Genomic DNA, 27,999 nt, shown 5'->3' on the forward strand with positions numbered 1-27,999 from the left:
AAAAGAGACTGGGAAGGAGAAAAAACTAATCCTATTCACAGATGATATTATTGTCTATGTAGAATATCCCATGCAATCTTAAAACAAAAAAATTCCTAAAACTAAAAAGTGAGCTTAGCAAGGTTGTAAGATTCAAGGTTAACACCCCAAAATAATTGTATTTATATATACTAGTAATGAACAACTGGAAACTAAAATTAAAAGCTGAATACCATTTACAACTGGAAAAAAAAGAGAAATACTTAGGTATAAACCTACAAACATGTATAGTACCTTTATGCTGAAAACTACAAAATGCCAATAAAAGAAATCAAAGAAAACCTAAATAGAGAGACATGGTGTGTTCACGGACTGGAACATTCAACATTGTAAAGATATCAGTTCTCCTCACATTGGTCTATAGGGCTAACACAATGCCTATCACAATCCCAGCAGGACTTTTTTTGTAGATACAAACTACTGTAAAATTTATATGGAAAGACAAGGAAACTAAAAATAGCTAAAACAATTTTGAAAGGGACTAAAGTTGAAGGAATTAGAAGTAAAAATGGAAACCACATAAGTAGCAGAAGAAAATGCAAATTTTTTAAAATCTCAGAGCGAAGGACTTAAGAAAATTACAAAACACAGAATCCATAGAAGTAAATGTCAGTAAATATGATGACAGAAAATGTCAAATATAGTCAAACTGGAAGAAGTACTTACCACACGCAACGGAGCCTATCATGCCTCATACCAAAAAGCACTCTCGCAAATCAAGAATAAAAAGGCCCACCGCCCTAGGAGACCAGGAAAAGGGTATGATTAGAGGGTTGATGGGAAAGGTATACAGATCGCTTTTTTAAAAAATGAAGCTGATTTTTCTCACTCATAAGAGACAGAGAAAATAAAATTACTTAATTTTCATCTATCAGCTGAACAAGTACTAAATTCTAATATAGTCCTGGCGAAGATACAGCAAACAGGCACCCCAGTATATTAGGAGTATAAATTGAGCTGAAAAGGGGTTATTGGTCCATATACACACCTTTTGGTCCAACAGTTAAGGTTCCAAGAGTTTATCCTACAGATAGACTCACACCAAGACACACACAAAGGATATTTGCTACAGCAGTGATTTGTAGAAAACGAAACGTTTGCCAACCCGGGGTGGCTGAAGGCAATCAGTGAAGGAGGTCCATACCACGAACACCACGAACACTAGGCAGTCGATAAAAACAGAGGTGGGTTGATGGGTAGAAATGGATTAACCTACAAATCAGAAAAATAAAGTGAGGGAAACACTAGCGTGTAAAAACACACTCGCTTCGGTGTGCAACAAGGTACCTTAGAAGGAGACCTAAGAGGTTTCGCCATCAGTGTTGCCTCTTGCAGGGGGGAATGGCTGGGGCAAGGAGCAGGAAGGAGCCTTATGCTTCCTCTTTCTAGGGCCCTGATCAGCCTTCACTTATAAAGAGAACTCTAGGAGCCCTGTTGGTCCAACAGTAAGTGCTTGGCTGCTAATCGAAAGGTTGGCAGTTCGAAACTTCCCAGCGGCTTCACAGGAGAAAAGACCAGCCTATAAAGGTTACTACAGCCTAGAAAACCCCATGGGGCCGTTCTAGTCTGTCATATGGGGTCACTATTCATTTATTAAAGTAGCACTGTGAGTCTCTCAGTCCCAGGTAAAGGATGTCTTGTCAAGCCCAGTGGCTCCAGGCCGATGCTGAGGTCCCAAACATGGTGTGCTTAAAACCAAACCATGATCTTGAGAGGCAGACCATCACCCCAGAAGCTGTAATACTGTCCCCATGCCCCTCAAAAGGGCTAGTCTCCCATGTTACCAACCACCTGCCCCCCCGGTTCCCAGGTACCTGGACTAGGCACCCTCTTTTCTTTGTATAGGTACACTACCTCGTGAAACAGATAAGACCACCGTTTTATCCACCGAGAAACTTACTCGGCTGATCTGCACTCTCGTTAGAACAAGCACAAGGCAGAGTGTGTGTGGGCAGAGAGAATTCTAACTCTCTGTGACAGATGCATGCAGAGGGCAGTCAATGGCGTGAAAGGCATGGACGCTGAGAGGCTGTTTGTAAACGAGGTATTTAATTGCATATGTGTAAAAAGCATTCCAAAACAAACTGAAGACCCCAGATGTAAGTCTGGATTTACGGTAGGAGCATTTCTGGATTCTAATATTCTCCATCTACTATGCTATCAGGAAGATCACAGGATGTACCTGAGAAGTTATTGAAAACTGGCTTTTTCTAAGGGAAACCCATCAGGACCAAGTCCTTGTCTGCCTCGCGCCCCGTACCTCCCCGCACTGCCTGAGTGCGCATGTTTCTTCTGAAGGCTCAGTAACAAGGCCTTTCGCTTCAGTCAGGGGGTTTGCTAAGTGGGAAGCTTGATGAGCCTCCTAGTGGAAAACGCAGAACCTGCAAAATGCAAACAGCTCGATGAACTATGGCTTGTAATCAGGACAACCTGTGTCATAAAGGCTGTGTTCTCATCAGACCTGCAAATGGTCAGTGTTTACAGCAAAAGACAGAAGAAGTCTATGTCTTAGCAACAGGCTGAAAGCTCCTCGAAGCAAGGAGTTCTGGGTCAGCAGTGTGGACGGACTCACAGAATGTTTATAGGGTTTTTCAGGCCTGCCGCAAGTGGGGAGATGGAAGCTCTGCTCGAGGCCCAACCCACCTGAGACTTCATGAGGTAATTCTCAGCATTTGGCATCGTGGGAGTCTTTGTTTAGAGTGAGTCCCCTCTGGGAGCAGCACTGGGCAAGTAGGGCAATATCATCAGCATGATGGCAGGAGCTGGTGCCAGGGGCTCTAGAAGCCAAGTCGAGCACCTCCGAGTTACTCACCACTAACTTTCAGGACGGATCTGAAAAGATGACGGAGTCCCTGGATGGTGCAAACAGTTAAGTGCTCAACTACAAACCAAAAGGATGATGGTTTGATCCCATCCAGAGATGCATCAGAAAAAAAGGCCTGGCCATCTGCTTCTGCAAGGTCGCAGCCTTGAAAACCCTATAAACCCATTGCCGTCAAGTCGATTCCAACCCATAGCAACCCTAGAGGACAGAGTAGGACTGCCCCATAGGGTTTCCAAGGAACACCTGGTGGATTTGAACTGCTGACCTTTTGGTTAGCAGCTATAGCTCTTAACCACTACATCACCAGGGTCTCCCTACGGTGCAGTTCTACTCTGAACACACGGGGTTGCCATGAGTTGGAATCAACTCAACGGCAACTGGTTTGGTTAAAGAAATTATACATAAATGCGGGCATGTGTGTGTATGTGTGCATATTATTATATATATTATTATTATATATAATCTATATAAGATATGTATCTCAACACTGCCAGCTTTAGGGCCTCTGGACGTCCCCATTTAAACCACTAACAGAACCCGACTTTTGCATCTCTGCACCTCTTCTAACTTAACACGCAACTTAAAAGGTCGATTGAGGAACCCTGCCCCCCGCCAACGGACGACCGTTACAGTCTCTTGCTCCCCCCATGAAGACATCACTGGTGCTTTTTTATAAACACAGGAACTCCGCGCCATAGGACTGTCACCAAAAAGCATCGAGCTCCTCAGCCAGTGCCTCTGCCCTTCCCAGCTAAGATGGGGCGTCAGGGCCGCACTGGCATGGCCTGGGCATGTGTTTGTTTGTCCGACAAGGCAACTGCGTCGGAGGCTGAGAGGGCAGGGGAGAGATGGGGTCAGCCCCTCTTGCTCGCCAGAACCCTCATTCCCCGCCCCCAAAGCTGCCCCGCAGGGCTCTCGGACGTCTTTGTGTCCCTCAATTTCATTTATACAGAATGAACAAAAGCATAAGGATTGAGTTGCTCGCTTGACATGTGAGAGCGCACAGGGCACCACCGGCCGATCGAGGTAGGCATCGGAGAGGGGCGTGTTGCAAACGCCTGCACTCTGGAGGACGACCACGGTCCCCGGGCTCTCCGCAGCGTGGGCTCCCTCATGCGTCATCCGGGGCTTCCCGAAGCCCTTCGCTGTGCGGGCTCCGCCCACTGATCTCCAGCAGGGCCTTGGCCGCGGGGTCCACGTCCAGGATGCTCTTGTTGCTCTTGGCCTTGGAGGGAGAAGGGAGGGACGGAGGAGGGATCAATGGGTGCACAGAGAGGTGCGCGCCTCTCTGTCACTGAGAGCAAGCGGTGACTTCCTGCTAGTTCTCAAGCCTCTTCCGGTGGGAGCAATATTCCGCTGTTGTCGCAAGAAGGAGGGGGTAGTGGCTCTGGCCCCTCCCTGAGCCCCCCCACTCCGGGATCCCATCGCTACAAGTAGCCAGGTGTTGTGGGAGGCACGGAGGGCCCGGCAGTGCTTTAATCACAGAACCACGGCCCCAGAGGGGCCCCAGAGGGCCACTCTAGCCACCTAGATGCACAGACGGGCAGAGGGTCGGAGGTGCAGCAGGCCTGCCCCAGTCCACACAGCCGAGGGGAACAGGTTCCTGAATCCTAGGGCATTCCACTAACCCACCCACAGCTGCCGACAACCATTTGGAAACGATCCCCCAATGCAGGAGGAGGGGTCAGGCCAGGAGAAGGGAGTGGTGTCCGCACTCCGGCGGCTGCAGGTATCCGCACGCCCACTCACCGGCTGAGACTGGAAGTCCCCGACGGCCCACACCTCCATCCTATGGAACTGGAAGTCCTCCTTGGCCGACAGCTGGGGGCTGTTGTAGGTGGTGCACGTGGGCTTGGCTTTGCTGTGTCCCTTCCCAAAGTCGATATCGATCCACAGCCCGAAGTAGCCGTGCTGGCCGCCCATGCCCTAGGAAGGGAGCACACCCGAGAGCCCAGTCACCCATCCCGGCCCTCTGCAGACACCAAGTACAAAACGCCTACACGGTACTTCCCACCAACCTGTGCGAGGCCATGAGCAGGGAATGCAATTCTTCCTTTAACTGTGAGATACATATTAAAAAACCAAGCCAAACCTGTTGCTGTTGAGCCAATTCCAACTCATAGCAACCCTATAAGGGCAGAGCAGAACTGTCCCATAGAGTTTCCAAGGAGAGCGTGATGGATTCCAACTGCTGACCTTTTGGTTAGCAACTGTAGCTCTTAACCACTACGCCACCAGGTTTTCCTTGAGATACACAGACGATGCCATTTAAGAGTCCCATTACAAGTTACTAGAATGATCACCCTGGTGGCATAGTGGTTAAGTGCTATGGCTCCTAACCAAGAGGTCGGCAGTTTGAATCCACCAGGCGCTCCTTGGAAACTCTATGGGGCAGTTCTACTCCGTCCTATAGGGCCACTATGAGTCGGAATCGACTTGAAGGCAGTGGGTTTTTTTTTTTTTTTTTTTGAATGATCACCAAGGTCACCAGATTGCCCCCCATGGCTCTTTCTCATAAGGCCACATTGCTGGAAGAGCAAGTGACAGCAAGAGGTGAAAAAACCCAGACCAGCAAGGCCCAGAGACCCCAACCACATAAACAGGGGAGCAGTAAGCCAGAACATGACACTGGAAACCCACCATGCCTGGGAACTAACCCCTGACCCACCCTGCCAGCCAGGGACCCCGTCCTTCTCTACACAGATGAGGAACTGAGCTCGGAGTGCTAGAGTGACTTATTCCCTCCATGCCGCTGGCTAGTAAAGGGGACAGCAGAAGACAGCCCCAGACGGGGGCGACGCACCCCATGTCTTTTCCACTCCACCACCCTGTGCTGACTGACACCAGCTGGAAGACAAGACCAGGACAGCTGGTTAAACCACCCCTCCCTGACCAGGCCCTGTGCTGCCGCCTTTTGGCAGAGGAGACTTGTGCAGGAAAATGCAGCCGACTGTCCACAGCTGTCCCGCCCCCAGCCACCCCTGGGTGATGCTCGCTGACACCCTTGCCCCTGCCAGCTCCACACTCCCTTTCTCGGGAGGTGTTTGGCATTTAAACTTGGTGTCTTTAAATGCCTGGGCATGCCCCTCCCCACGGGTAGCACTGGACCCCCTTTGTCCTGACCACAGGGTGGACCTGCCTTCTCCTCCTGGCTAGAATTCTCCAAAAGGAGCTTTTTGTTAAGGAACTGAGAAAAGAAACTGGCTGGGGCACAGGCAAGAGATCTTTCCTCCCAAATGACGCTGAGGCACAGGTGCTGGGTGTGCCAAACTCCTGTTCCATCCCCCCTGGGTGCCCCCCTGCAGGCCCTTGGCCTTTACCCTCTCCCGCTCCCTCCTGTGGCCGAGTGGCCATGAGGGGTAGCCAGGTCTTGTGGCCACCCAGTCAGAGCCTCAAACTGCATTACGAGTCACCGTAGACAATGTCCAGCAGGTCCAGGGACACATGTCAGAGTGCTGACCATAGCCCCGGCCCCCACCACAGCCCATCCTCCAGGCAGGTGACAGGACAGGAATGCCAGAGACAGCTCAGCACCAGTGCCCCACCCAGACCTACGGCCACCAACTGTCATTTGGTCAGCCCAGGAAAGTGGCCAAATAAGCCATTCACACCCAAACTACCAGAAGGCCCAACAGAGTCTGCATCCATCCAGATGAGAAATTCTGTCCTAGTTATCACTGATCACATCACACCTCCGGGACTAAATGCCAGCAGCTTTTCTCTGATTTAGGCAGGAAAGTTAGCACCTCTGACCCCCACGTGTCAGCCTGGGCATGAGCCGGGAGCGCGTGCATCCCAGAAGTGACGTGAAGAAGTTGAGACACCTGCGCCCCCTCAGCCTCACCAATCCATTTGGGATCGTCTGCTGCCCATGGTTCAGGTACATGAAGTGGTCATTGTAGCCGGTGCATGTGTACACAGCCATGTGGGGGAACACGGAGAACAGGAAGCATCTGTCGTCCCCTGAAAGTGACCAGAAAAAAAATGGTGGTGCTGTGTCTGAGCCGGGCCCAGGAGAAGCACCAAGTGCAAATGAGCTGCACCTCAGAAAGTAAAACTGCCGAGATAGCTGCACGGCTTTCCCAGTATACCCAGGTATGCCCCGAACACACAAGTGTGACCTGAACGTGCAGGTATCACCTGAATATGCAGGTACGCCTGGAATGCCTAGGTACGCCCTGGATGCCCAGGTATGTCCTAGACACTCAGGTATGCCCCAAACTCACCACTACCCAGAAAGGGGTCCTCATGGGGTCAGCGGCAGTTCCCTGCTGCTACCCCGGGGCCCAGGCCAATGAGTTGGGGTGGGGGACACTCCGGATGACAGCTAAAAAGGAATGTGGCATCTGCTTGTTGGGACACTTGGCTTTCACCAGGACAGTAGAGATCTGAACTCTGCCCACTGTTTCAGACTTGTGCTGGTCACCAGGCTTGGTGGGCTGAGCAGACCAAGGTCAGATGGAGCAGCGTGCTTTGAACGTAGGAGCCAGCAGCAGGAGGCCTCACAAATGGCCTCGGCTCCTGCCCAGCCCTCCTCAAGAAGGGAGATGGCGCTGTGTAGGCCTGTCCCCAGCTGAAAACAAGCATCGTCCAACTCGAGATGGTCAGTCACCCCAGAACGGCATAGACGGTGGGAGATGATAGGTGGCGGTAGGCCAGGGGCCAGGTGTCAGGGGCACATGGGACACTGAAAGAAAGGGCAAGACTCAAGGAATAGCTAGGGTCCCCAGGCACAGACAGTTGTCCCTTCATTCATTCATTCATGGACTCATTCATTCAACAAGCACCGTCGGACTCCAGAGAGAGTGCAGGCTGTGCCCCTAGGGAGCTCCCAGCCAAGGGCTCACACAATCGAGAGCTTTCTGCACCAGGAGAAGCACTAGATGGAAGACTGCACCTTCGTATCCTGTGTAGCCTGCAAGCAGCAGGGAACTGTATCTCTGGGTTAGCTGGCTTGCATGGCACCAGGACTGGAGGCACAACACAGAGGGTGGCGTGAGGGATCAAGGCCCAGTGGGACCTCAGAGGGGACAGCCCCCAGCAGGCAAAGGGACCTGCTCAGCAGAGTCTGGGCAAGGAAGACCCTGAACCCCAACCCAGACGGACCCCATGTGGCTTCTCAGCTGTGTGATCAGAGCTGGGACTCCAAATCCTGCTTCTCAATGCAAAGCCTGGGGTTTTTTCAACTGCACCACAGAAAACAGAAGCAAGAATGAAGTGGGCCCCGTGGCCATTAAATCACTTTAAATTCCCAAATACTGCTGTTGTTGCCAGCTGCCATGGGGATGACCCCTGACTCATGCAGCCCCACATACAACAGAACAAAATGCTGCCTATTCCTGCACCATCCCCATGACTGGTTGTGGACTGGACCATTTGTGATCCACAGGGTTTTCACTGGCTGGTTTTTGGAAGTAGATGGCCAGGCCTTTCTTCCTAGTCTGGCACCTCTGCTGAAATCCGTTGAGAGTCATAGCAACACGTGAGCCTCCACTCACAGAGGGGTGGTGGCTGTGCATGAGGTCATTAGCCAGGAATCAAACTCGGGTCTCCGGCATGCAAGGTGGGAGTGCTACCGCTGAACCACCAAGGCCCTCTCTCAACTATGAGATGTTATTATTTCCAGGACAGGTTTGCGTCACCGTGAAGGAAGGCTGCTCTCTGCGCAATCTCACCGGCATATTCAGGAACAGAAGGAGCTCAACTCCAGACCCCTGCCATACAATCTCACCATTCTTCAGGAAGATTAATTCTGCTTGTTAATAAAACATCACAACCCTGTATAGTCGATCTGTTGAAGGAGCTGGAAGCAGCAGGAGTGTGACCTATAATTACGACTCTCAGGGCATTTGCATGCCCTAGAGCAGGGCCTCTGACTACACGGTGAGGCGAGGCCACTTTTCATTTCCCTAAAGCCTCAGGATCGGGCAAGTTGGGGAGGGTGTCCCCTGCTTTTCTCCAGTAACACTGGGATGGAAAAGGAGGGTGTGCAGAGAAGGGCTAACCCAGCAGACCCGAGGCTGCCATCCTTGGGGAAGAGCACAGGACTGAGTGCAGAGGGCAGGGGCGGATTAGCCAATAGGCAAGGTAAGCACAGTGCTTGCCTTGCTTACCAGATCATCTGTAGTGAACAATTTCACATTTTTTCACCACATCAAATACTCTGCTTCTAGGTATGGCTGGCATCTGTCTCTTTCTCAACCCCACAGCACCTTCCTACAGAATCAAAGCCTCTTTTCAAATTTAAAATCCCTGATGGGGCAGATGAGCCTGTAAGCAAGGTAAGCATGGGCTTACTTATGCTTACTTACTTGTCTGTAGTGAACAATTTCACTACAGGTGATCTGGTAAGCGAGGTAAGTACTGTGCTTACCTTGCTTATTGGATAATCCACCCCTGCTGCCCAGAGGTGAGGCTCCTGGACAAGGTTAAAGGGCCACTCTCACCCCAGCATTTTTCTTTGAGGAAAGGGGACAAATTTCTTTAGAACCTTTTATCCAGTGCAGTTGTTGTTGTGTGCTCTCTAGTCGATTCTGACTTGTGACAACCCCATGTGACAGGGCAGAGCTGCTGCCCCATAGGGTTCCCAAGGCTGTAATCTTTCCAGGAGCAAACTGACAAGTCTCCCACAGAGCCGCTGGGTGGGTTCAAACTGCCGACCTTTTGGTTAGCAGCCAAGCACTTAACCATTGTCCACCTAGAGCTCCTTAGGCTGTGCAGAAAGAGTCCTAATTCCAATGAGATGATACAGCCTAAGTTCTGTGGAAACAAGAGAGGCAGAGTAGCAAAGCCACACACAGGGGGTCCAGGGCAAGAGACCACCTGGGGTGAGAACAGCCCCGCTCTTTAAAGACTTGGTGTTGTCTGGCCTGGGGAGGTGCTGCGAGGCCGGCTCAGCACCTGCACACCTCGCTTCGTTAAGCGGCATGGGGCTTATTTCCTCATCTGAAAACCAGCAATGAGGAGGCCTGTGCTGCGAACCTCACCATGAGGTGCTAAACCAGCCTAAGGCAGCGCTGTGCTTTACCGTCCTCTTGGCCACGTCTAAGAGGGAAAGGCCCTTCCTGAACATGTAGCCAGCGCTCAGCGGTCTCCAATAGAAGCAGCCATCAATCTAGAACTCTGTTGTTTTCAATTGCGGTAAAAATATATATAACAAAACATTTGTCGTTTCAATCTTTTGTAATGTCTATGATTCTGTGACATTCATTATATTCACCGTGTTGTGCAACTATCACCAGTATGTTTCCAAATTTTTTCATCACCCTTAAAAGAAACTCAGTGCCCCGAAGCAATAACTCCCCCGTCCCTCCCGCCCGCCCCTGGTAACCACGAATAAACTTCCTGTCTCTCTGTGTTTGCATAGACTAGGTATCTCACATATGTGGGATCTTATAATATTTGTTCTCATCTATCTGGCTTATTTCACTCAGCATAAGGTTTTCAAGGTTCATCTATGTCGTGCCATGTGGCAGGACGTCATTTCCCTTTAAGGCTGAGTAGTATCCCGTTGTGTGGATGGACCACATTTTGTTGATCCATTCATCTATGGGTAGACACTTGGGTTGTGTCTGCCTTTTGCCTGTTGTGAACAGTGCTGCAGTGACCACTGGCGCACAGGTATGAGCTGGAAGCCTTGGGATTTGGGTCACCAGATCTTACCTTGAAACTGAGGCTTGACCTCCCAGGAGCAGGACGCAAACCCGCCGAACACATGGCCATTGTGGTCCTCGAGAACAGCCACGCAGGGCCCTTGGTGAGTGATGCGCCCACACAGCTGGGAGAAGCTGTGCCCATGAAGCTCAGAGGAGAAGAGCAGGCGCCACCTGTGTTGCTGCTCCCTGGGCAGGTGGGCATTGATGTAGATGACCGACAGCACGTCCAGGATGCTCGCAAACTCCCGCCCCTGGTCAACGTGACACTCAGGGATCAGGGTGGCCAGACTGAGGGAGGCACTCAGGACGAGAAGGCCTTTGTGGATGACCACACTCAAAAACGTAGCCACGTGGGGGACCCGGAACACCCAGTCCTCGATTACAGCCTGGTCACAGACACAGTCCAGCTGCTCAGGCTCCAGAAGCTTCCTGCCATCTGGGGGAAGAGGGAGGACATGGCGTAGTGTCAGCAGGGGTATTACGTTTCCTTATATTTATGCTCTAAACCTGTGCTGCCCAACATGGCACCTGTGAACTGAAGAGCTACTGAGATGTGCTGAAAGTGTAAAATTCACACCTGATTTCAAAGACTTTGTGTGTAAAATAGAATTTTTTTTTTTTTTATATTGGCTACACGTTGAAAGGAGCCCTGGTGACGCAGTGGTTAAAAGCTCAGCTGCTAACCAAGAGGTCGGCAGTTTGGATACATCAGCCGTTCTTTGGAAACCTATTGGGCAGTTCTACTCTGTCCCATAGGGTCGCTATGAGTTGGAATTGACTTGACGGCTACAGGTTTGGTTTGTTTGAGTTTACATGTTGAAGTTATATTTTGGATCTATTGGGTTAAATAAAATACAGTATCAAAATTAATTTCACCCGTTTCTTTTTACTATTTTCAGTGGCTATTAAAATTTTTAGTTTAAAATTCAACTTGTGGCCTGCATTTGTGCTTGCATTACATTTCTGCTGGGCAGTGTTTGGCTCAACAATGTGACTTCAACGCTCACATCATTTCTTTCCTCTCCACGCTGTTTTTCAGAGGCCCAAGGGCCTTCCCCAGGGGCCCAGCCCCAGACCTTATGACAAAGTGACAGTAATCAAGACAGCATGGTTCAACTCTATAACTCAAAGACCTAAGATGGGGAGTCCAGTGGGGTCGCAGGCCCATCAGGCACAGAGGACCAGATGGCACTTGCCTGGCAGCTTCATCTCCGAAAGCAGCTGAGCAGCCATCACCTGCACTCTGGAGGGGGCACCTGGCACTTCCTTCTGCGTCCAGCCTCTCAGTTCCTGTCTGTAGTTGAGCACGTGCACTACAGAGGCGACCAGGTCCTCTGTAAACTGAAGACCACAGAGTTACCATTTAAAAACATTTCACAGTGCCCCCAAACCTCTGTCATGCCAACATGGGGAAGAGTGTGTTACCTCTTTAATGTCTACAAGGACAGACCACAACATAGGAAAACACGGTGCAGCTCAAGTCTTAGGGAGTTGTTCATTTTTCTAATTAGACACTTGGCTGGCCGAGACGTTTGGTCAAGGCCCTTGACCAGGAGTTCTGACTCAACCATACGTGGTCTAGGGACCCTGCGGGTGGACACACAAGGACACATCTAATGGCTGGGAGAACTTGTCGGCCTCACTACCTTTTGGACTTCTCTTGCTTTCACAGAGCTTTCCACAGGAGAGATCATCTTCAGAACCACGAGGCTCTTCTCCTCGGAGTTCCCTTTTAACAGATAGGACATGGACATGGTGAACTGCTCCTGGGAGACGTTCTCGCTGGGCCCCTTGGCCGTCCCCGTCAGGTCAACGCTCCGCATGCCGTCATACAGTCTGGTGACCATCCCCGCAGGGAGCGCTCCGCCAACATGGTCCTGTTGGGGACAACAGGGAGAAATGACTGTTAAATCTGGGGTGAGTTAAACTTGGTAGTATTTCAGAAAAATAACAAGGGGACCTAAACCAACCAGTGCTACTCCATGATGCTTCTGTCAGCTGGGTGACCTCCCTAAAGGCCCATATACTATCTCTGCCCCACTAAGGACCTCATACCATGTCCTGGCCAATGACTCCTCTTGGCCATCAGAGCCTTTCACAATCTGGTCCCACCCTGTCCTCCAAACTCTGCAGTTTCCCCAAACAGGCCACCATCTGCTCATCACTCTGCCTGGAACACCTCCACCCTTCTAGATTCTACTAGCCACCATGCGCATTTCTGAATTTATTGATATATGTAATATATGTCCACACGTGGCTAACTACTATGCGTTTATATATCTAATAAAGCACGAAGGGGGCACGCAAACATATCTGCCTAGACTCTACCATATTAGGGACTTCCACATATATTAGCTAGCCTCCACTTCTTATACACATTCTCTCTGCTCAATATGCATTTTTAGTTAATTTTTATCTAAATTTTAAATTTAATTCTTCATGAATGCCTTGACAATAACATTCTGTACGTACTGTTTTCCTTTTCTGGCTCCAGCATCAAATTTGACTTTGGCAAGGGATTACAAATAAATGGTAAAAGAAAACAAATTGCTAATTCTGGCACAGTAGTATCTAAAGACTGGATTCTCCTGGAACAAATTACCACATACCCAGAGTTTGCTAAAGATTGATATTCTGCAGTTCTTGTAAGGCAGGCTTCCACTCTCACCACTCAAAAAGAGTAATGTCACTTGTTATTTTTGGTGAAAGGTAACACCCAACGAGGGTGAAGTATACACAGTTTGATGAAGGTGAACAATGTCACTAAGAAGTACACAAGAAAAAATGACCTGTTGGTAATTGCTATGGCATATATAATTTTGTCAAGTAAATGAGCTCCCATTCTGCATGATCTAGAAGGGGGGAGCTAACTCCCCACCTCCTAGGAAGATGAGCTGATGTTCTCTGCCCATGTCTTGTGTCAGTCTGGGCAGTCAAACATGTAGTTAGAAGCCCTGAAAAACCAGGCAAAAACTGGGCAAATGGGCAGTTTTAACTCCTACTAAGGTGAGTCTTGAATTTGAGACTTCGTTGCTTCGTTAAGAATACCACAAAATTTTATGCACGCCCATATTCACTGCAGGATTGTTCACAATAGCAAAAAGATGGAAACAACCTAGATGCCCAAAAACAGATGAATGGATAAGCAAACTATGGTACATGCACACGATGGAGTACTATGCAACAATAAAGAACAATGATGAATCTGCGAAGCATCTTGTAACATGGATGAATCTGGAGGGCATTATGCTGACTGAAACAAGTCAATCACAAAAGGACAAATATTACATGAGACCACTACTATAAAAACTCGCGAAAAGGTTTACACACAAAAAGAAACAATCTTTGATGGTTATGAGGGAGGGGAGGGATGGGGATGGAAAAACACTAAATAGACAATAGATAAGTGGTAACTTTGGTGAAGGGTAAGACAGTACACAATACTGGGGAAGCCTGCACAACTTGTACAAGGCACAGTCATGGAAGCTCCATAGACACATCCAAACTCCTTAAGGGATGGAATTGCCAGGCTGAGGGCTGTGGAGACCAAGGTCTCGAGGAACATCTAGCTCAACTGGCATAACATAGTTTATAAAGAAAATGTTCTACATTCTACTTTGGTGAGTAGCGTCTGGGGTCTTAAAAGCCTGTGAGCAGCCATCTAAGATATTCCACTGGTCTCACCCCTTTGGGAGCAAGGGAGAATGAAGAAAACTAAAGATACAAGGGAAAGATTAGTCCAAATGACTAATGGACCACATCTACCATGGCCTCCACCAAACTGAGTCTAGTACTAGATGGTGCCCGGCTACCACCACTGACTACTCTGACAGGGAACACAATAGAGGGTCCTAGAAAGAGCGGGAGAAAAATGTAGAACAAAAATTCTAACTCAGAAAGACAGACCAGACTTGCTGGCCTGACAGAGACTAGAGAAACCCTGAGATTATGGCCCCCAGACACCCTTTCAGCTCGGTAATGAAGTCACTCCTGAGGTTCACCCTTCAGCCAAAGACTGGACAGGCCCACAAAACAAAATGAGACTAAAGGGGCACACCAGCCCAGGGGCAAGAACTAGAAGGTAGGAGGGGACAGGAAAGCTGGTAATAGGGAACCCAAGTTTGAAAAGAGAGAGTGTTGACATGTCGCAGGATTGTTAACCAATGTCATAAAACAATATGTATATTAACTGTTTAATTTGTTCTGTAAACCTTCATCTAAAGTATAATAAAAAATAATGAAAAAAGAATACCATAAAATTCCTAGATGTCAAACACAAGTTCCAAAGGCAAAGGTAGACATGAGATGTCATGGTTCCTGGCCCCATGAGTCCCACTAAGCAGATCCACCATGCCGTCTGTTCCCTAGTCTCTGGAAGGGGAAATCACAAGACAGGTGGCTTGAAAGCCGGCAAGCAGGGCTGGCTCCTTTGGTGCTGATCTCAAGTTAGAAATGTCCCTCAAACATCAAACAGATCTTTAATTATCTACTCTGAGTTCCTTTCTTTAATGCCCACTAAAAGACTATAAAAAAAATAAAATAAATTTTTTTTTTTATACTTATTTTAAAAAAGGGGGAGGGTAGGGGTATTGCCCATGGGTACTTTCACGCTACAGTGGCAGAGCTGAATATTTGCAAGAGACCGTATTGTCCACAAAGTCTAAAACAGGTACTAACTGGCTGTTTGCAGAAAACATTTTTTTTTTTTTCTGAGTTATTATTTATTTTTTTACTGTACTTTACATGAAGGTTTACAGATCAAAGTAGTGTCTCATTAAACAGTATACATATTGTTTTATGACATTGGTTAACAACCCCACAACATGTCAACACCCTCCCTTCTCGACCTTGGGTTCCCTTTTACCAGCTTTCTTGTTCCCTCCTGCCTTCCAGTCCTTGCCCCTAGGCTGGTGTGCCCCTTTAGTCTTTTTTTTTTTTTTTTAATGGGCCTGTCTAATCTTTGGCTGAAGGGTGAACCTCAGGAGTGACTTGATTACTGAGCTAAAAGGGTGTCCGGGGGTTACTCCAGTCTCTGTCAGACCAGTAAGTCTGGTATTTTTTTGTGAGTTAGAATTTTGTTCTACATTTTCCTCCAGCTCTGTCTGGGACTCTCTATTGTGCTCCCTGTCAGAACAGTAGGTGGTGGTAGCCGGCACCATCTAGTTGTACTGGACTCAGTCTGGTGGAGGCTGTGGTAGACGTGTTCTATAGTCCTCTGGACTAATCTCTTCCTTGTATCTTTACAGAAAACAAACTTTCTTGTGTTCCAATAAACCTGCTTTATAAAATCAGGCACACGGAGTTTGGCCCAAGGGCCGTAGTTTATAAACCCTGTTCTAGACCAAACAATAACTCTGGTTGTTATTCTTGCCTTCAGTGCCTGCAATGAGAAGGATCTGCGTGAGGTACGTGAGCTGCTTTTATCAGACGAGAGAGCATCAAACAATCGATCGATTTCAGCCTGCTCCTCAGAAAGAAACTGGGAACGAAAACTCCGGCCCGAGTGGCTTTGGTTGTTCCCCATCTTTCCTTATATGTAGCAGCAGTCTCTGCAGAAACAAGAGAGATAGAGTAAGAAAAATCCCAATGTGATAAGCATAGAAAATAAACGTTGATACTTATATGGTCAAGAAAATAAATATCGACTTAGCCGCAATTTTTTTTTTTAGCCGCAAAACGTAGCTAGAATGCAGGAGAGCTACATAACAATTATTTTTCCAGTTGCTGACTTGCTTTTTTATGCAAATATCACTACTATTTATTTCCAAAATTCTTCCGTCACCCTAAAGAGAAATTCTGTACTCATTAAGCAATAAGTTCCCCTCCTCCTTTCCCTCTACCCCTGGTAACCACACATCTACCTTGTCTCTACGAATTCTAGGTATTTCATATAAATAGACTCAAACGATATCTGTCCTTTTGGGTCTGGCTTATATCACGCCGTATGTTTTCAAGGTTCACCCTCAGGACAGCAAGTATCAGAACTTCCTTTCTCTTTATGGCTGAATGCCATTCCACTGTATGGACGGGCCACAGTTTGTGTATCCATTCATCTGCTGATGGACACTTGGGCGGTTTCTTCCTTTGGACTATTGTCCATAGTGCTGCAATGAACACTGGCGTACAGGTTTCTGTTCGAGTCTGTGTGCTAGAATCTATTTTTCAGGGTGTTATAACAGTCAATACAAACTCTAGTCCTGATTCCTATTATGGTCAAATAACCCAAGCTAATGTAACTAAAAGTAGAAAAAATGGTATTTTCATCAGCCTAAATATTCATTTTTTAAAAAACCTGAGTTGAAAAAAAATCTATGCGGTTGAATGATTAAATGTATTTGAACAGAATTATCACCCTGAAAATACTGCCCATAAAGAGAACGTTAAGATCTGAGTTTTTATTTAGTGATCCTGGCTCTGCCTCCTACTAGCTATATCACGTTGCACAAGCTACTCAAACTGTCTGTGCCTCGATTTCCTCTTTTGTAAAAGGAGAGCCATCATAATCCTCCCTCAGAAGTTTGATGTGGTAATTAAATGAGTTAACAAAAGCAACCAGCCATCTGTCTGCTTCTCATAGTAGGGTAGCTTGCGTGTTGCTGTGATGCTGGAAGCTATACCATTGGTATTTCCAATACTGCAGGGTCACCATGGTAGACAGGTTTCAGTGGAGTTTCCAGACTCAGACAGACTAGGAAGAAAGGCCTGATGACCCACTTCTGAAAATTAGTCAGTGAGAACCCTATGGATCACAATAGAATAGTCTAATGCAGTGCTGGAAGATGACCCCCCTAGGCTGGAAGGCACTCAAAATACACAGTGGCCACAACAATGGTCTCAAGCATACCAACAATGACGAAGATGGCACAGGGCCAGGCAATGCTGTGCCTGGGGTCGCCATGACTCGGAACTGACTCGACAGCAGCTGACAACAGCAGCAGCAAAGGCAAGAGCTGAGCCAGTAAGAACTGAGCCCGTAAGAGCCCAGCAGCACACCTCACCTGTGCGAGGAAAGCTACAAAAATCAGCACCTGAAGGTAGGTGACTGGGGGGGCCTTGTTCACTGTCACAGCCCTCATTACAGAAAAGGGGCAAGTGCAACAGATCAGGGATTCAAATGGAACAAGCCAATAGAGATTCTGAAACAACGCTCTTGAAGGGCAGAGCTGCTGTGGCTTCTCAATCCTTGTCCTTCGACTTTGTCTGGAAGCCCTGTGTTGACAAGACTGCTGGTAAGAGCCACTCATCTGCATGGGCAACTCGATGAACAGAGTTCATGAAATAGTAGACAATCTCCTACCAGAGGAGGCCGAGGCGGGAAAGGTGGTCCTGGCAGGCCTAGACGGCGGACAGCGATCCCTACCAAGCCCTGAGGTTCAGAGCCTCAGGGGAGAAGGGGCTACGGGAGGAACATTCCTCGCAGGCTGACTGCTAACATGGCCCCTGAGTAGGCGGCCTGCACAGATGGCTCCTGGAGGGGGCTGAGGGCAGCTTGTAAGGCAGGCTGGAAGGGAGGGCTTGCACAACCCAGTTTTGGCTGCCACTCACCTGCCACCCCAGCTAAATGTTTCCCTTCCTCAGTTTCCCAGGAGCATAGGAGCCAAGAAGGAAAGCCTCTAGCCCGGCTCAGGGTCAGCCTTTGCATGGGGCTGTCCTCATCTGAAAACAGGGCTCTACACCATTGGCCTTTCCAGTTCCTTCCCCTTTGTCCACGCTGCTAAGAGATGGCCAAGTTACCTGCACCCAAGCCCCAAGAAACACCCTGATCATTTAGGATGTGGTTATGAGATGAGCCATCATCACTTGGTTTTGAAGTGCACACTGATTTCGGAGGAGGGAGGGAAAGAGCACACAGCGGTCGTTACATCACTGATCCTGCAGTTAACGCAGGCTCTCCCATGGACCTCCTACCCCTACATAAGCACTGTTACACGTCCTAAGGCAAAGCCCAGGACAAAGCACGGTAGAAAAGCCACTGACACCCACAGCAGGAGCACACCTGGAGTCAAAGCCAGGTTTCTAACTTGCTGCACCAAGGAACACAGTGTCTTGGTAAGACAGTGTCAGAAGGGGCTTGTCATGGGGCCTGGGCTTGTCTTGGGTGATTTGGGGGAGGGTTCAGGGAAACAAGGAGACTCTGGGTGGTGCAAACAGTTAGTGCACTTAGCTAACTGAAAGGCTAGAGGTTTGAGTTCACTCAGACGTGCCTTAGAAGAAAGGCCTGGTGATCTACTTCCAAAAAATCAGCCACTGAAAACCCTATGAAGCTGAGGCAGGGCTCTTCCTGTCGTTCTTCTTACAACAAAGACCCAGAAAAACAAGTGAATCGATTATATATGACAATCTAGGAGCCCTGATCATCAAATGACTGAGCGGCGGGGGAAGTTCAGAAGCAGTGAAGAAGTGCCAGTTGTGAGCTTGCCAGCACCCTGCTGGCTGGGTCGGCTGGCACACGCAGGCTGGAGCCAGCAGTGAGCAGTATCGTTTGGGACGCGTTTCACCCCATTGGGAGAGGCCTGGCAGAGGGAAGTCTGCACAAGCCTCTGGAGCCGGGGAAGCGGTGCTGGACCTGTGAAAGTAAGTGCAAGCATATAACCTTCCAAGAGGGGTCAAAATAGTCACCCCCCTCCCTGGGACTTTCACAGCAGAGAAGTGCCTCTTTTCCCTCACCTACCCCCTATCCTGCTCCAGAACCAGTCTGTCAGTATTCAACAACTGCCAGGTCCCCTAAGTCAGAACTCAGGGCTACCCAAACCAGTCTTGAAACGTCAAAAAAAAAAAAAAACAAAAAGCTGACAAGCCGCAGCTTTAAAAAAAAAAACAAAAACTGACAAGCCCCCTAAGCCAGGAATTCAGGACTATCCACGCCCAAACCAGTCTAGTGGCTTTAAGAAATCACCACACCCCCTAAGCCAGGAGCTCAGGGCAGGTACTGCCCCTTTGCCTAGGCACGGACTTATAGCGCCCTTCACCCCTGGCTAGAGCTGTGTGGGCTGAATCAACATTGCAGGCCCTCACTAGTATAAAACAACAGGGCAAACACATGAAGCCTATTTTCTTTTTTTATTGTACTTTAGATGAAGGTTTATAGAACAAACTAGTTTCTCATTAAACAGTATATATATCATTTCATTACATTGGTTAACAAACCCACAACATGTCAATACTCTCCCTCCTTTTTTTTTGACCTTGGGTTCCCTATTACCAGCTTTCCTGTCTCCTCCTGTCTTCTAATCCTTGGCCCTGGGCTGGTGTGCCCCTTTAGACTCGTTTTGTTTTATGGGGCTGTCTAATCTTTGGCTGAACGGTGAACCTCGCGAGTGACTTCATTGCTGAGCTAAAAGGGTGTCTGTACGGGGGTCCACACTCTCAGGGTTTCTCCAGTCTTTGTCATGAAGCCTATTTTCAACTGCAGCAGCCAAGGGGGAGCTGCAGATTCGTGACAGTTGACACCACCCTGACCATTAAGCAGGGGCCTCACCCACCCACATCAGGGGCCTGAGGGCTGGCAGTATCACTCACTCTATCTAGCCACCCACTGACAGGGTTCTGAGAATAAGTGCGCCTCCCCAGTCCCTACAGCCAACAGCATTGGGTGCCTAAGGACTGGCTGAAAAACCCACCCCCCTACGCACTCTAGGGGACAGGGGCATGCCCTCCACCCAGGCACTCAGGAGGCAGCTGTCAGCCCCCTACCTTGCTCAGCACATAGCCCCCTACTGCAGCCAGATACCTGTGCCTGCTCCAAACACCCCTACACAGCCCTGACTGTCTAGGACTGTAGGTGAGAGTCTACACCACATACATACTTGGTGACTGATGACCAATGACCTGGACACCTCAGCCACATCTGCACAAGAAAAGTGAACAGACTCCTGGGCTCACACACCTAGTAGCTGCTCTAGCCACCTGGTGATACAGCGTGAGAGCTTCTTCAAAGATGCCAATAACCAAAGTAGCTCACACACCCAGCCTACTTGGGCATATCAAAACAAAACAAAAAGCCAGGACACAGTAAACAAACATACAACAAATAAATATAATAACTTATTGATAGCTTGGAAACAACAGTCAATATCAAATTACATAAAGAAGCATGTCAAGATAGCTCCAGCAAGCAACCAAAATAAAGAGCCAGGATACATTCGGAAGAAAAGAAAGTCTTGGAATTGTTAGAATTCAAAAGATTAATATACAGAGCTCTTCAAGAGATCAGGAAGTAGTTCAGGCAAAACTGAGACCATGCCAAGGAACACAAGACAAAGCAAGAGAGGAATTCAGGAAAATAGTACACGAAAAGAATGACAAATTTAACAGGCTGCTAGAAACCATAGAGAGACAGCAACTAGAAATCCAAAAGATTAACAATAAAATTTCAGAATTAGACAACTCAATAGAAGGTAAAAGGAGCAGAAATGAGACAACCAAAGTCAGAATTAGTGAAAATAAAGATAAATTCCTTGACACCAATTTATTTGAGGAAAAATCAGGAAAAAAAGATTTACAAAAAAAAGGAAGAAACTCTAAGAATCATGTGGGACAGTATCAAGAGGAAAAACCTACAAGTGATTGGAGTACCAGAACGAGGGGGGATAACAGAAAATACAGAGAGAATTCTTGAAGATATGCTGGCAGAAAACATCCCCTGATATAGTGAAAGATGAGACGATATCTATCTGAGAAGCTCAACGAACCCCATATAGGGTAGATTCCAAAAGAAAGTCGCCAAGACATAATCAAACTTGCCAAAGCCAAAGATAAAGATAGAATCTTGAGAGTGGCTAGGGAAAAATGAAAAGTCACCTACAAAGGAGAATCAATAATATAACTCTGACTACTCAGCAGAAACCACAGGCAAGAAGGCAATGGGAAGATGTATATAAAGCCTTGAAGGGAAAAAATTGCCAGCTGAGAATTACATATCCAGCAAAACTGCCTCTCAAATATGAAAGCGAAATGAGGGCTTTTCCAGATAAACAGAACTTAAGGGAATTTGTAAAAGCTAAACCAAAATTACAAGACATACTAAAGGGAGTCCTCCAGATAGAGACTCAATAACATCGGATAAGAGCCCCGGACTAGAACACAGGACAGAACAACCAGGTATCAACCCAGATACGGAAGTCACAAAAATAAACCAAAGTTAAAACACTGAAAATAGGGAAACGGAGACGTCAATATGTACAAGATGACAACATTAAAACAAAAGAGAGGGACTAAATAATGTAGTCATAGAACTTTCATATGGAGAGGAAGTTAAGGTGATACCAAGAAATAAAAGACTGGCTTAAACTTAGAAAAACACAGGTAAATTTTAGAGTAACCACAAAGTAAGCTAACAAATCTACCCAACAAAATAAAAAAGAAAAATATACAGACTTTGCAAATACAAAATCAACAATTAAAAAGAAAATACATAAAGAAAAATGACTCAGCACAGAAAATTAAGTGGAACAAAGAAACTGTCAACACCATAAAAAAAAAATAAAAATGACAGCACTAAAAACTCATACCTGTCAATAATCACACTGAATGTAAATGACTAAACGCACCAATAAAGAGACAGAGCAGCAGAATGGATTAAAAAAACACGATCCATCTATATGCCACCTGCAAGAGACACACCTTAGGCTCAGACACCAACTAAAACTCAAAGAATGGAAAACATATATCATGCAAACAACAAACAAAAAAATCCAAGAGTGGCAATATTAATCTCTGTCAAAATAGACTTTAAAGCAAAATCTACCACAAAGGAAAGACACTATACAATGATTATGGGGTCAATACACCAGGAGGACATACCTATAACAAATATGTACACACCCAATGACCCGTTACCCGACAGGGGTCCAAAATACATAAAACAAACTCTAACAGCATTAAAAAGAGAAAGACAGCTCCACAGTAATAGTAGGAGACTTCAACATACACTTTCAGTGAAGGACAGAACATCCATAAAGAAACTCATTAAAGACACGGAAGACCTAAATGTTACAATCAATCAGTTTAACCTCACAGACATATACAGAACACTCCACCCAACAGCAGCTAAGTATACATTCTTTTCCAACATACATGGAACATTCTCCAGAATAGACCACATTTTACGCCACAAAGCAAGCCTTAACAAAATCCAAAATATCGAAATACTACAAAGCATCTTTTCTGACCATAAACATAGAAATCAACACCAGAAATGGCAAGGGAAAAAAATCAAATACATGGAAACCGAACAACACCTTACTCAATAACTACTGGGTTATAGAAGAAATCAAGGACAGAATAAAGAAATTCATAGAATCAAATGACAATGAAAATACATCTTACAAGAACCTTTTTGACACAAAAGCAGTGCTTAGAGGTCAATTTATAGCAATAAATGCACACATCCAAAAAGAAAGAAGGGCCAAAATCAAAGCATTAGCCCTACAACTTGAACAAATAGAAAGAGGGCAGCAAAAGAAGCCCTTGGGCACCAGCAGAAAGGAAATAATAAAGATTAGCACAGAAATAAATGGATAGAGAATAGAAAAGCAATCGAGTCAACAAGACCAAGAGCTGGTTCTTTGAAAAGATCAATAAAATTGATAAACCACTGGCCAAACTAACAAAAGAAAAACAGGAGAGGAAGCAAAAAACCCAAATAAGAAATGAGATGGGCAATATCACAACAGACTCAACTGAAATAAAAAGTGTCGTAACAGAATACTATGAAAAATTGTACTCCAACAAATTTGAAAACTTAGAGGAGATGGACAAATTTCTAGGAACACACTACCTACCTAACACAAACAGAGGTAGAAAAACTAAATAAACCCATAACAAATGAAGAGATTGAAAAGGTAATTAAAAAACTACCCTCCCCCCCCAAAAAAAATCCTGTCCCTGACGACTTCACTGGAGAATTCCACCAAACTTGCAGAGAAGAGTTAGCACCAGTACTATTAAAGGTATTTCAGAGCATAGAAAAGGAAGGAATACTCCCAAAGTCATTCTATGAAGCCAGCAAAACTCTGATACCAAAGCCAGGTAAAGATACCACAAAAAAAAAAAAGAAAATAACCGACTAATATCCCTCATGAACACAGACACAAAAATCCTCAACAAAATTCTAGCCAACAGAATTCAACAACATATCAAAAAAATAATCCATCATGAAAAAGTGGGATTCATACCAGGTATGCAGGGATGGTTCAACATTAGAAAAACAATCAATGTAATTCATCGTACAAATAAAGCAAAAGAACCACAGAATCTTAACAATTGATACAGAAAAGGCATTTGACAAAGTCCAACAACGATTTCTGATAAAAATTCTCACAGCAAAATAGGAATAGAAGGAAAATTCCTCAACATAATAGAGGGTATTTATACAAAGCAAACATCATTTTAAACTGAGAGTCTGAAAGCATTCCCCTTGAGAATGGAAGGAGACAAGGATGCCCTTTATCACCATGTTTATTCAACATTGTGTTGGAGGTCCTAGCCAGAGCAGTGAGGCAAGAAAAAGAAATAAAGGGCATCCAAACTGGTAAGGAAGAAGTAAAAATATCCCTATTCACACATGGTATGATCTTATACACAGAAAACCCCAAAGAATCTATAAGAAAACTACTGGAACTAACTGAAGATCTCAGCAAAGTATCAGGACACAAGATAAACATGCAAAAATCTGTGGGATTCCTCTACAGCAACAAAAAGAACTTCAAAAAGGTAATCACCAAATAAATACCATTTCCAATAGCCCCCAGGAAGATAAAGTACTTAGGAATAAACCTAACCAGAGACATAAAAGACCTATACAAAGAAAACTACAAGACAGTACTGCAAGAAACCAAAAGAGACCTACATAAGTGGAAAAACATACCATGCTCATGGAGGGGAAGACTCAACATTGTGAAAATGTCAATTCTACCCAAAGTGATCTGCAGAAACAATGCAATCCTGATCCAAATTCTAACGGCATTTTTTAATGAGATGGGGAAACAAATCACCAACTTCATATGGAAAGGGAAGAGGTCTCGGATAAGTAAAGCATTACTGAAGAAGAACAGAGTGGGAGGCCTCACAGTATTTGATTTTAGAACCTATTACACCGTCACAGTAGTCAAAACAACTTGGTACTGGTACAACAACAGATACATAGACCAATGGAAAAGAATCGAGAACCCAGATGTAAATTCATCCACCTATGAGCAGCTGATATTTGACAAAGGCTCAAAGTCTGTTAAATGGGGAAAAGACAGTCTCTTTAAGAAATGGTGCTGGCATAACTGGATATTCATCTACAAAAAAATGAAACAAGACCCATACCTCACACCATGTACAAAAACTAACTCAAAATGGATTAAAGACCAAAATATAAAATCTAAAATGATAAAGATCATGGAAGAAAAAATAGGGGCAATGCTAGGAGCCCTAATACATGGCATAAATTGTATACAAACCATAACCAGCAATGCACAAACACCAGAAAAGAAAGTAGATAACTGGGAGCTTCTAAAAATCAAACACTTAGGCTCATCAAAGACTTCGCCAAAAGAGTAAAAAGAGAACCTACAGACTGGGAACGACATATCCAATAAGGGTCTAATCTCTAAAATCTACAAGATACTGTAACATCTCAACAACAAAAAGACAAAAAACCCAATTAAAAAATGGGCAAAGGATGTGAACAGGCACTTCAACAAGGAAGACATTCACGTGGCTAACAGTCACAGGAAGAAATGGTCAGGATAATTAGCCATCAAAAAACACATAATAATAAATGTTGGAGAGGCTGTGTTGAGACTGGAACACTTACACTGCTGGTAGGAATGTAAAATGGTACAACCACTTTGGAAAATGATTTGCCACTTCCTTAAAAAGTTAGAAATAGAACTGCCATATGATCTAGCAACCCGCTCCTAGGAACATATCCTAGAGAAACAAGAGCCCTCACAAGAATAGGCATATGCACGCCCGCCTGTGTTCACGGTGGCATTGCTCACAATGGCAAAAAGATGGAAACATCCCAGGTGCCCATCAACAGACAAATAGGAGTACTTTTACAAAACAAAAACTTCAAGTATGAAAGCGGAGTGCTATTTGAAAAGCCCCAGCCCCTCCCCTCTGTTCCTCCAGAAACAGGTTCCTGGGAATTGTCTGAAAACAGCAGGACAGTGCCACACCTGGCCAGACCCAGCTCGACCCCAAACGGCTGGGAGAATGGAGCTCAGCTGGCAGGTGGCCAGCAGGGGGAGACTGTCAGCTTGGATGGGCACAGAGCCGTCAGGAGAGGATAGGGGAAGGGGTACAAGAGGTGAGACCCCAGCATGGCCAGGCGCAGGGCAGCCAGGGGAGGACAGTGAGAGAGTGCAGAATGTGAGACCCCAGTACAGGGAAGTGCCAGGATAGACTGGAAGGAGGGAAGTGCCAGGAGAGACTGGAAGGAGGGCAGTGCCAGCAACCCCAGTTTTTCAAGGAGAGAGAAGGGTATGGAGTAGCCTCAAGTAGAAGCCACAGGCTGGAGTCAACAGAGTGGTGAAGACAAGACCCCCTAAGAAGATACCCTGCCCCCTGACTACCACTTCTGGTGTCTGCAGGGCACTGGTGATGGGAAGCATCTTAGAACAGCAACCAGGACAACCCCACCTCCTCTTAAAGGGCCCTCTGCAAGGCAAGAATAAGAAATGCTGGACCAAAGTGTTCCAAATGGAATCTGTCCTTGCCTCGGTCTCTTCACCCATGCCAGAAACCCCTATAATCAATTGTTTCTCCGCAAATGCAAGTTCCTGAACTTCCAGTCTGTGACATCAGCTTTCTGAGGCTCGAGGAGCTCTCCCGGTGACCTTGCTGCGTGGGGCAGCCTTCTCCTGGCAAGCAGTGCATAAACACAGCCCAACACTGGCTTTTTGTGCTCTGTAGTCAAGTTCTCCTTTACGAGAGCACATTACGATGCTTACGATAGCGGGTCTCAACTGGGGGCAGTTTTGCCCCGGAAGGCATATTTAGCAATGTCACTATGAGTCAGAATGGACTCGATGGCAATGGGTCTTTTGGGGGGAAACATTTTTGGTTGTCGCAACAGGAGAGGGAGGATACTACTGATCTCTAGTGGGATGTTGTTAACATCCTCATTGTACAGGGCAGCTACCACCACAAAGAATGATCCAGCCCCAAATGTAAGCAAGGCTGAGAGTGAGAAACCTCCGCTTCCAAGTATGCAGGCAATGGGTCAGAGGGGATGGTCTGCCCAAAGTGCAGTGACATCTAGGATGCTTGCAGCTCTCAGCACAAGGGCCCTGGTTGTGACTCACGGTGTATCAGAGAGCACCCCAGAACCAGCAGATCTGGGTTCAAGTTCTGATACTTGTTGGTTTTATGACTGTTGGGTAAGTCACTAAGCCTTTCCGAATTTCAGTAAAAAAGGGGCAGTACCACCAGCCCTACATGACAGGTTGTAGGATTAAATAAGGTCACACAGGGCGCTCAATTCTACATTCTGGAAGCCAGAGGCAGGTGTGCCCAAAAAAACCAGACGTGACTCCTTGAGACCTTGCCTTAGAATGAGGGTCAGAGCCTTGCTGAGAAGTTCAGGGCTTTGCTGAGAAGTTCAAAGAATGCTCTCACTGGTGTGAGGGGAGGCAGGGGGAGCCAGGAGCCTTTCTCGGGGAGAACAGGCCACAGCCCCTGGTGGCGGGCATCCTGGGACCTCAGTCAGCTTCTCAGAGCTGCTCAGACTGGCTCTGTGTCCAGGGTGCTCGCCACCCTAGACCGGCCACCTCCACCTCACTCCCTCCCAGGAGCCATCATACTGAGAGCCTTGAACCTGGCCCAGCGGCTGCCTTTCGGGAACGTCTCTACCTGTGCAGACCGCCTTGCAGCCTGTCTGTGTCGCAGAGCCCCACGGCCGGCTGCGGGGTTCCATCTGCAAAGGGTCAGCTCGAGGCTGGCCAGCCTCCAGCCACATCAGAAGCGTCTGCCTGCAGTCTACGCACGCCGCCGGGAGTGGCTTCCCTCCCTCACGGGTACAGCCACAGAGCACCTTTTCTTCTTCTCCCTGTGCCCTGAATTCAGTTAGCAGCTGGACTGTCCGGAGGCGGCCGCTCGGCAGCGGTCAGAATACAGGAAGACCCCCGCCACAAACGTCCTCCTGCATATCCCCCGGGCCCTCCTCCGGGCATGCCCGCTCTGTTCTCGTCCACACCTTGCCCTAACCAGCTCTCTGACCCTCTTCCTTCCGGACACCTGATGGCCTGGACCCTGAGGCTTGACCTGGATGCGCACCTCTCAGGACCCGCCAACCTTGACCGTACACAGGAATGGCCGGAGGCAGCAGAGTGACCACACTTGCAGGCTGTCCCTCCCCGCAGCTGCCCTACCTTCACCTCGGCCGGCTGGCGAAGGGACAGGGCAGGCTGCTCCCGCACAGTCCGCCCGGGGACAAGGCCACGGTCCGATGCCCACTCAGCGACCCTCCTCCCGCCCGGCCTGTCCCCG

The 27,999-nt window shown here is 47.1% G+C and overlaps 1 protein-coding gene across 1 annotated transcript; it reads right to left on the reverse strand.

The window, feature by feature from the left end:
• Positions 1-214: 214 nt before the first annotated feature.
• Positions 215-27,999, reverse strand: MEAK7 (MTOR associated protein, eak-7 homolog). Its single transcript, XM_049864594.1, has 8 exons — positions 27,882-27,999; positions 15,890-16,067; positions 12,165-12,395; positions 11,715-11,859; positions 10,526-10,954; positions 6,708-6,826; positions 4,613-4,789; positions 215-4,088 (listed from the first exon to the last, which is right to left on the reverse strand). Exons 2-8 carry the CDS (start codon positions 16,040-16,042, stop codon positions 3,975-3,977), a joined length of 1,368 nt encoding a protein of 455 aa, XP_049720551.1. The 5' UTR covers positions 16,043-16,067; positions 27,882-27,999; the 3' UTR covers positions 215-3,974.

This window comes from Elephas maximus, chromosome 21 (assembly GCF_024166365.1).
Source record: "Elephas maximus indicus isolate mEleMax1 chromosome 21, mEleMax1 primary haplotype, whole genome shotgun sequence".
NCBI lineage: Eukaryota > Metazoa > Chordata > Mammalia > Proboscidea > Elephantidae > Elephas > Elephas maximus.

Excerpts from the sequence above, each read along its gene's own strand:
- MEAK7 (XM_049864594.1), bottom strand. The coding sequence starts at position 16,042 with ATGGGGAACAACCAAAGCCACTCGGGCCGGAGTTTTCGTTCCCAGTTT. Across the intron at positions 12,396-15,889 it reads TCTCATTGCAGGCACTGAAG|GACCATGTTGGCGGAGCGCT; the intron begins GCAAGAATAACA and ends TGTCCCCAACAG. Across the intron at positions 6,827-10,525 it reads GGTCAAGCCTCAGTTTCAAG|GGGACGACAGATGCTTCCTG; the intron begins GTAAGATCTGGT and ends GGTCACTTTCAG.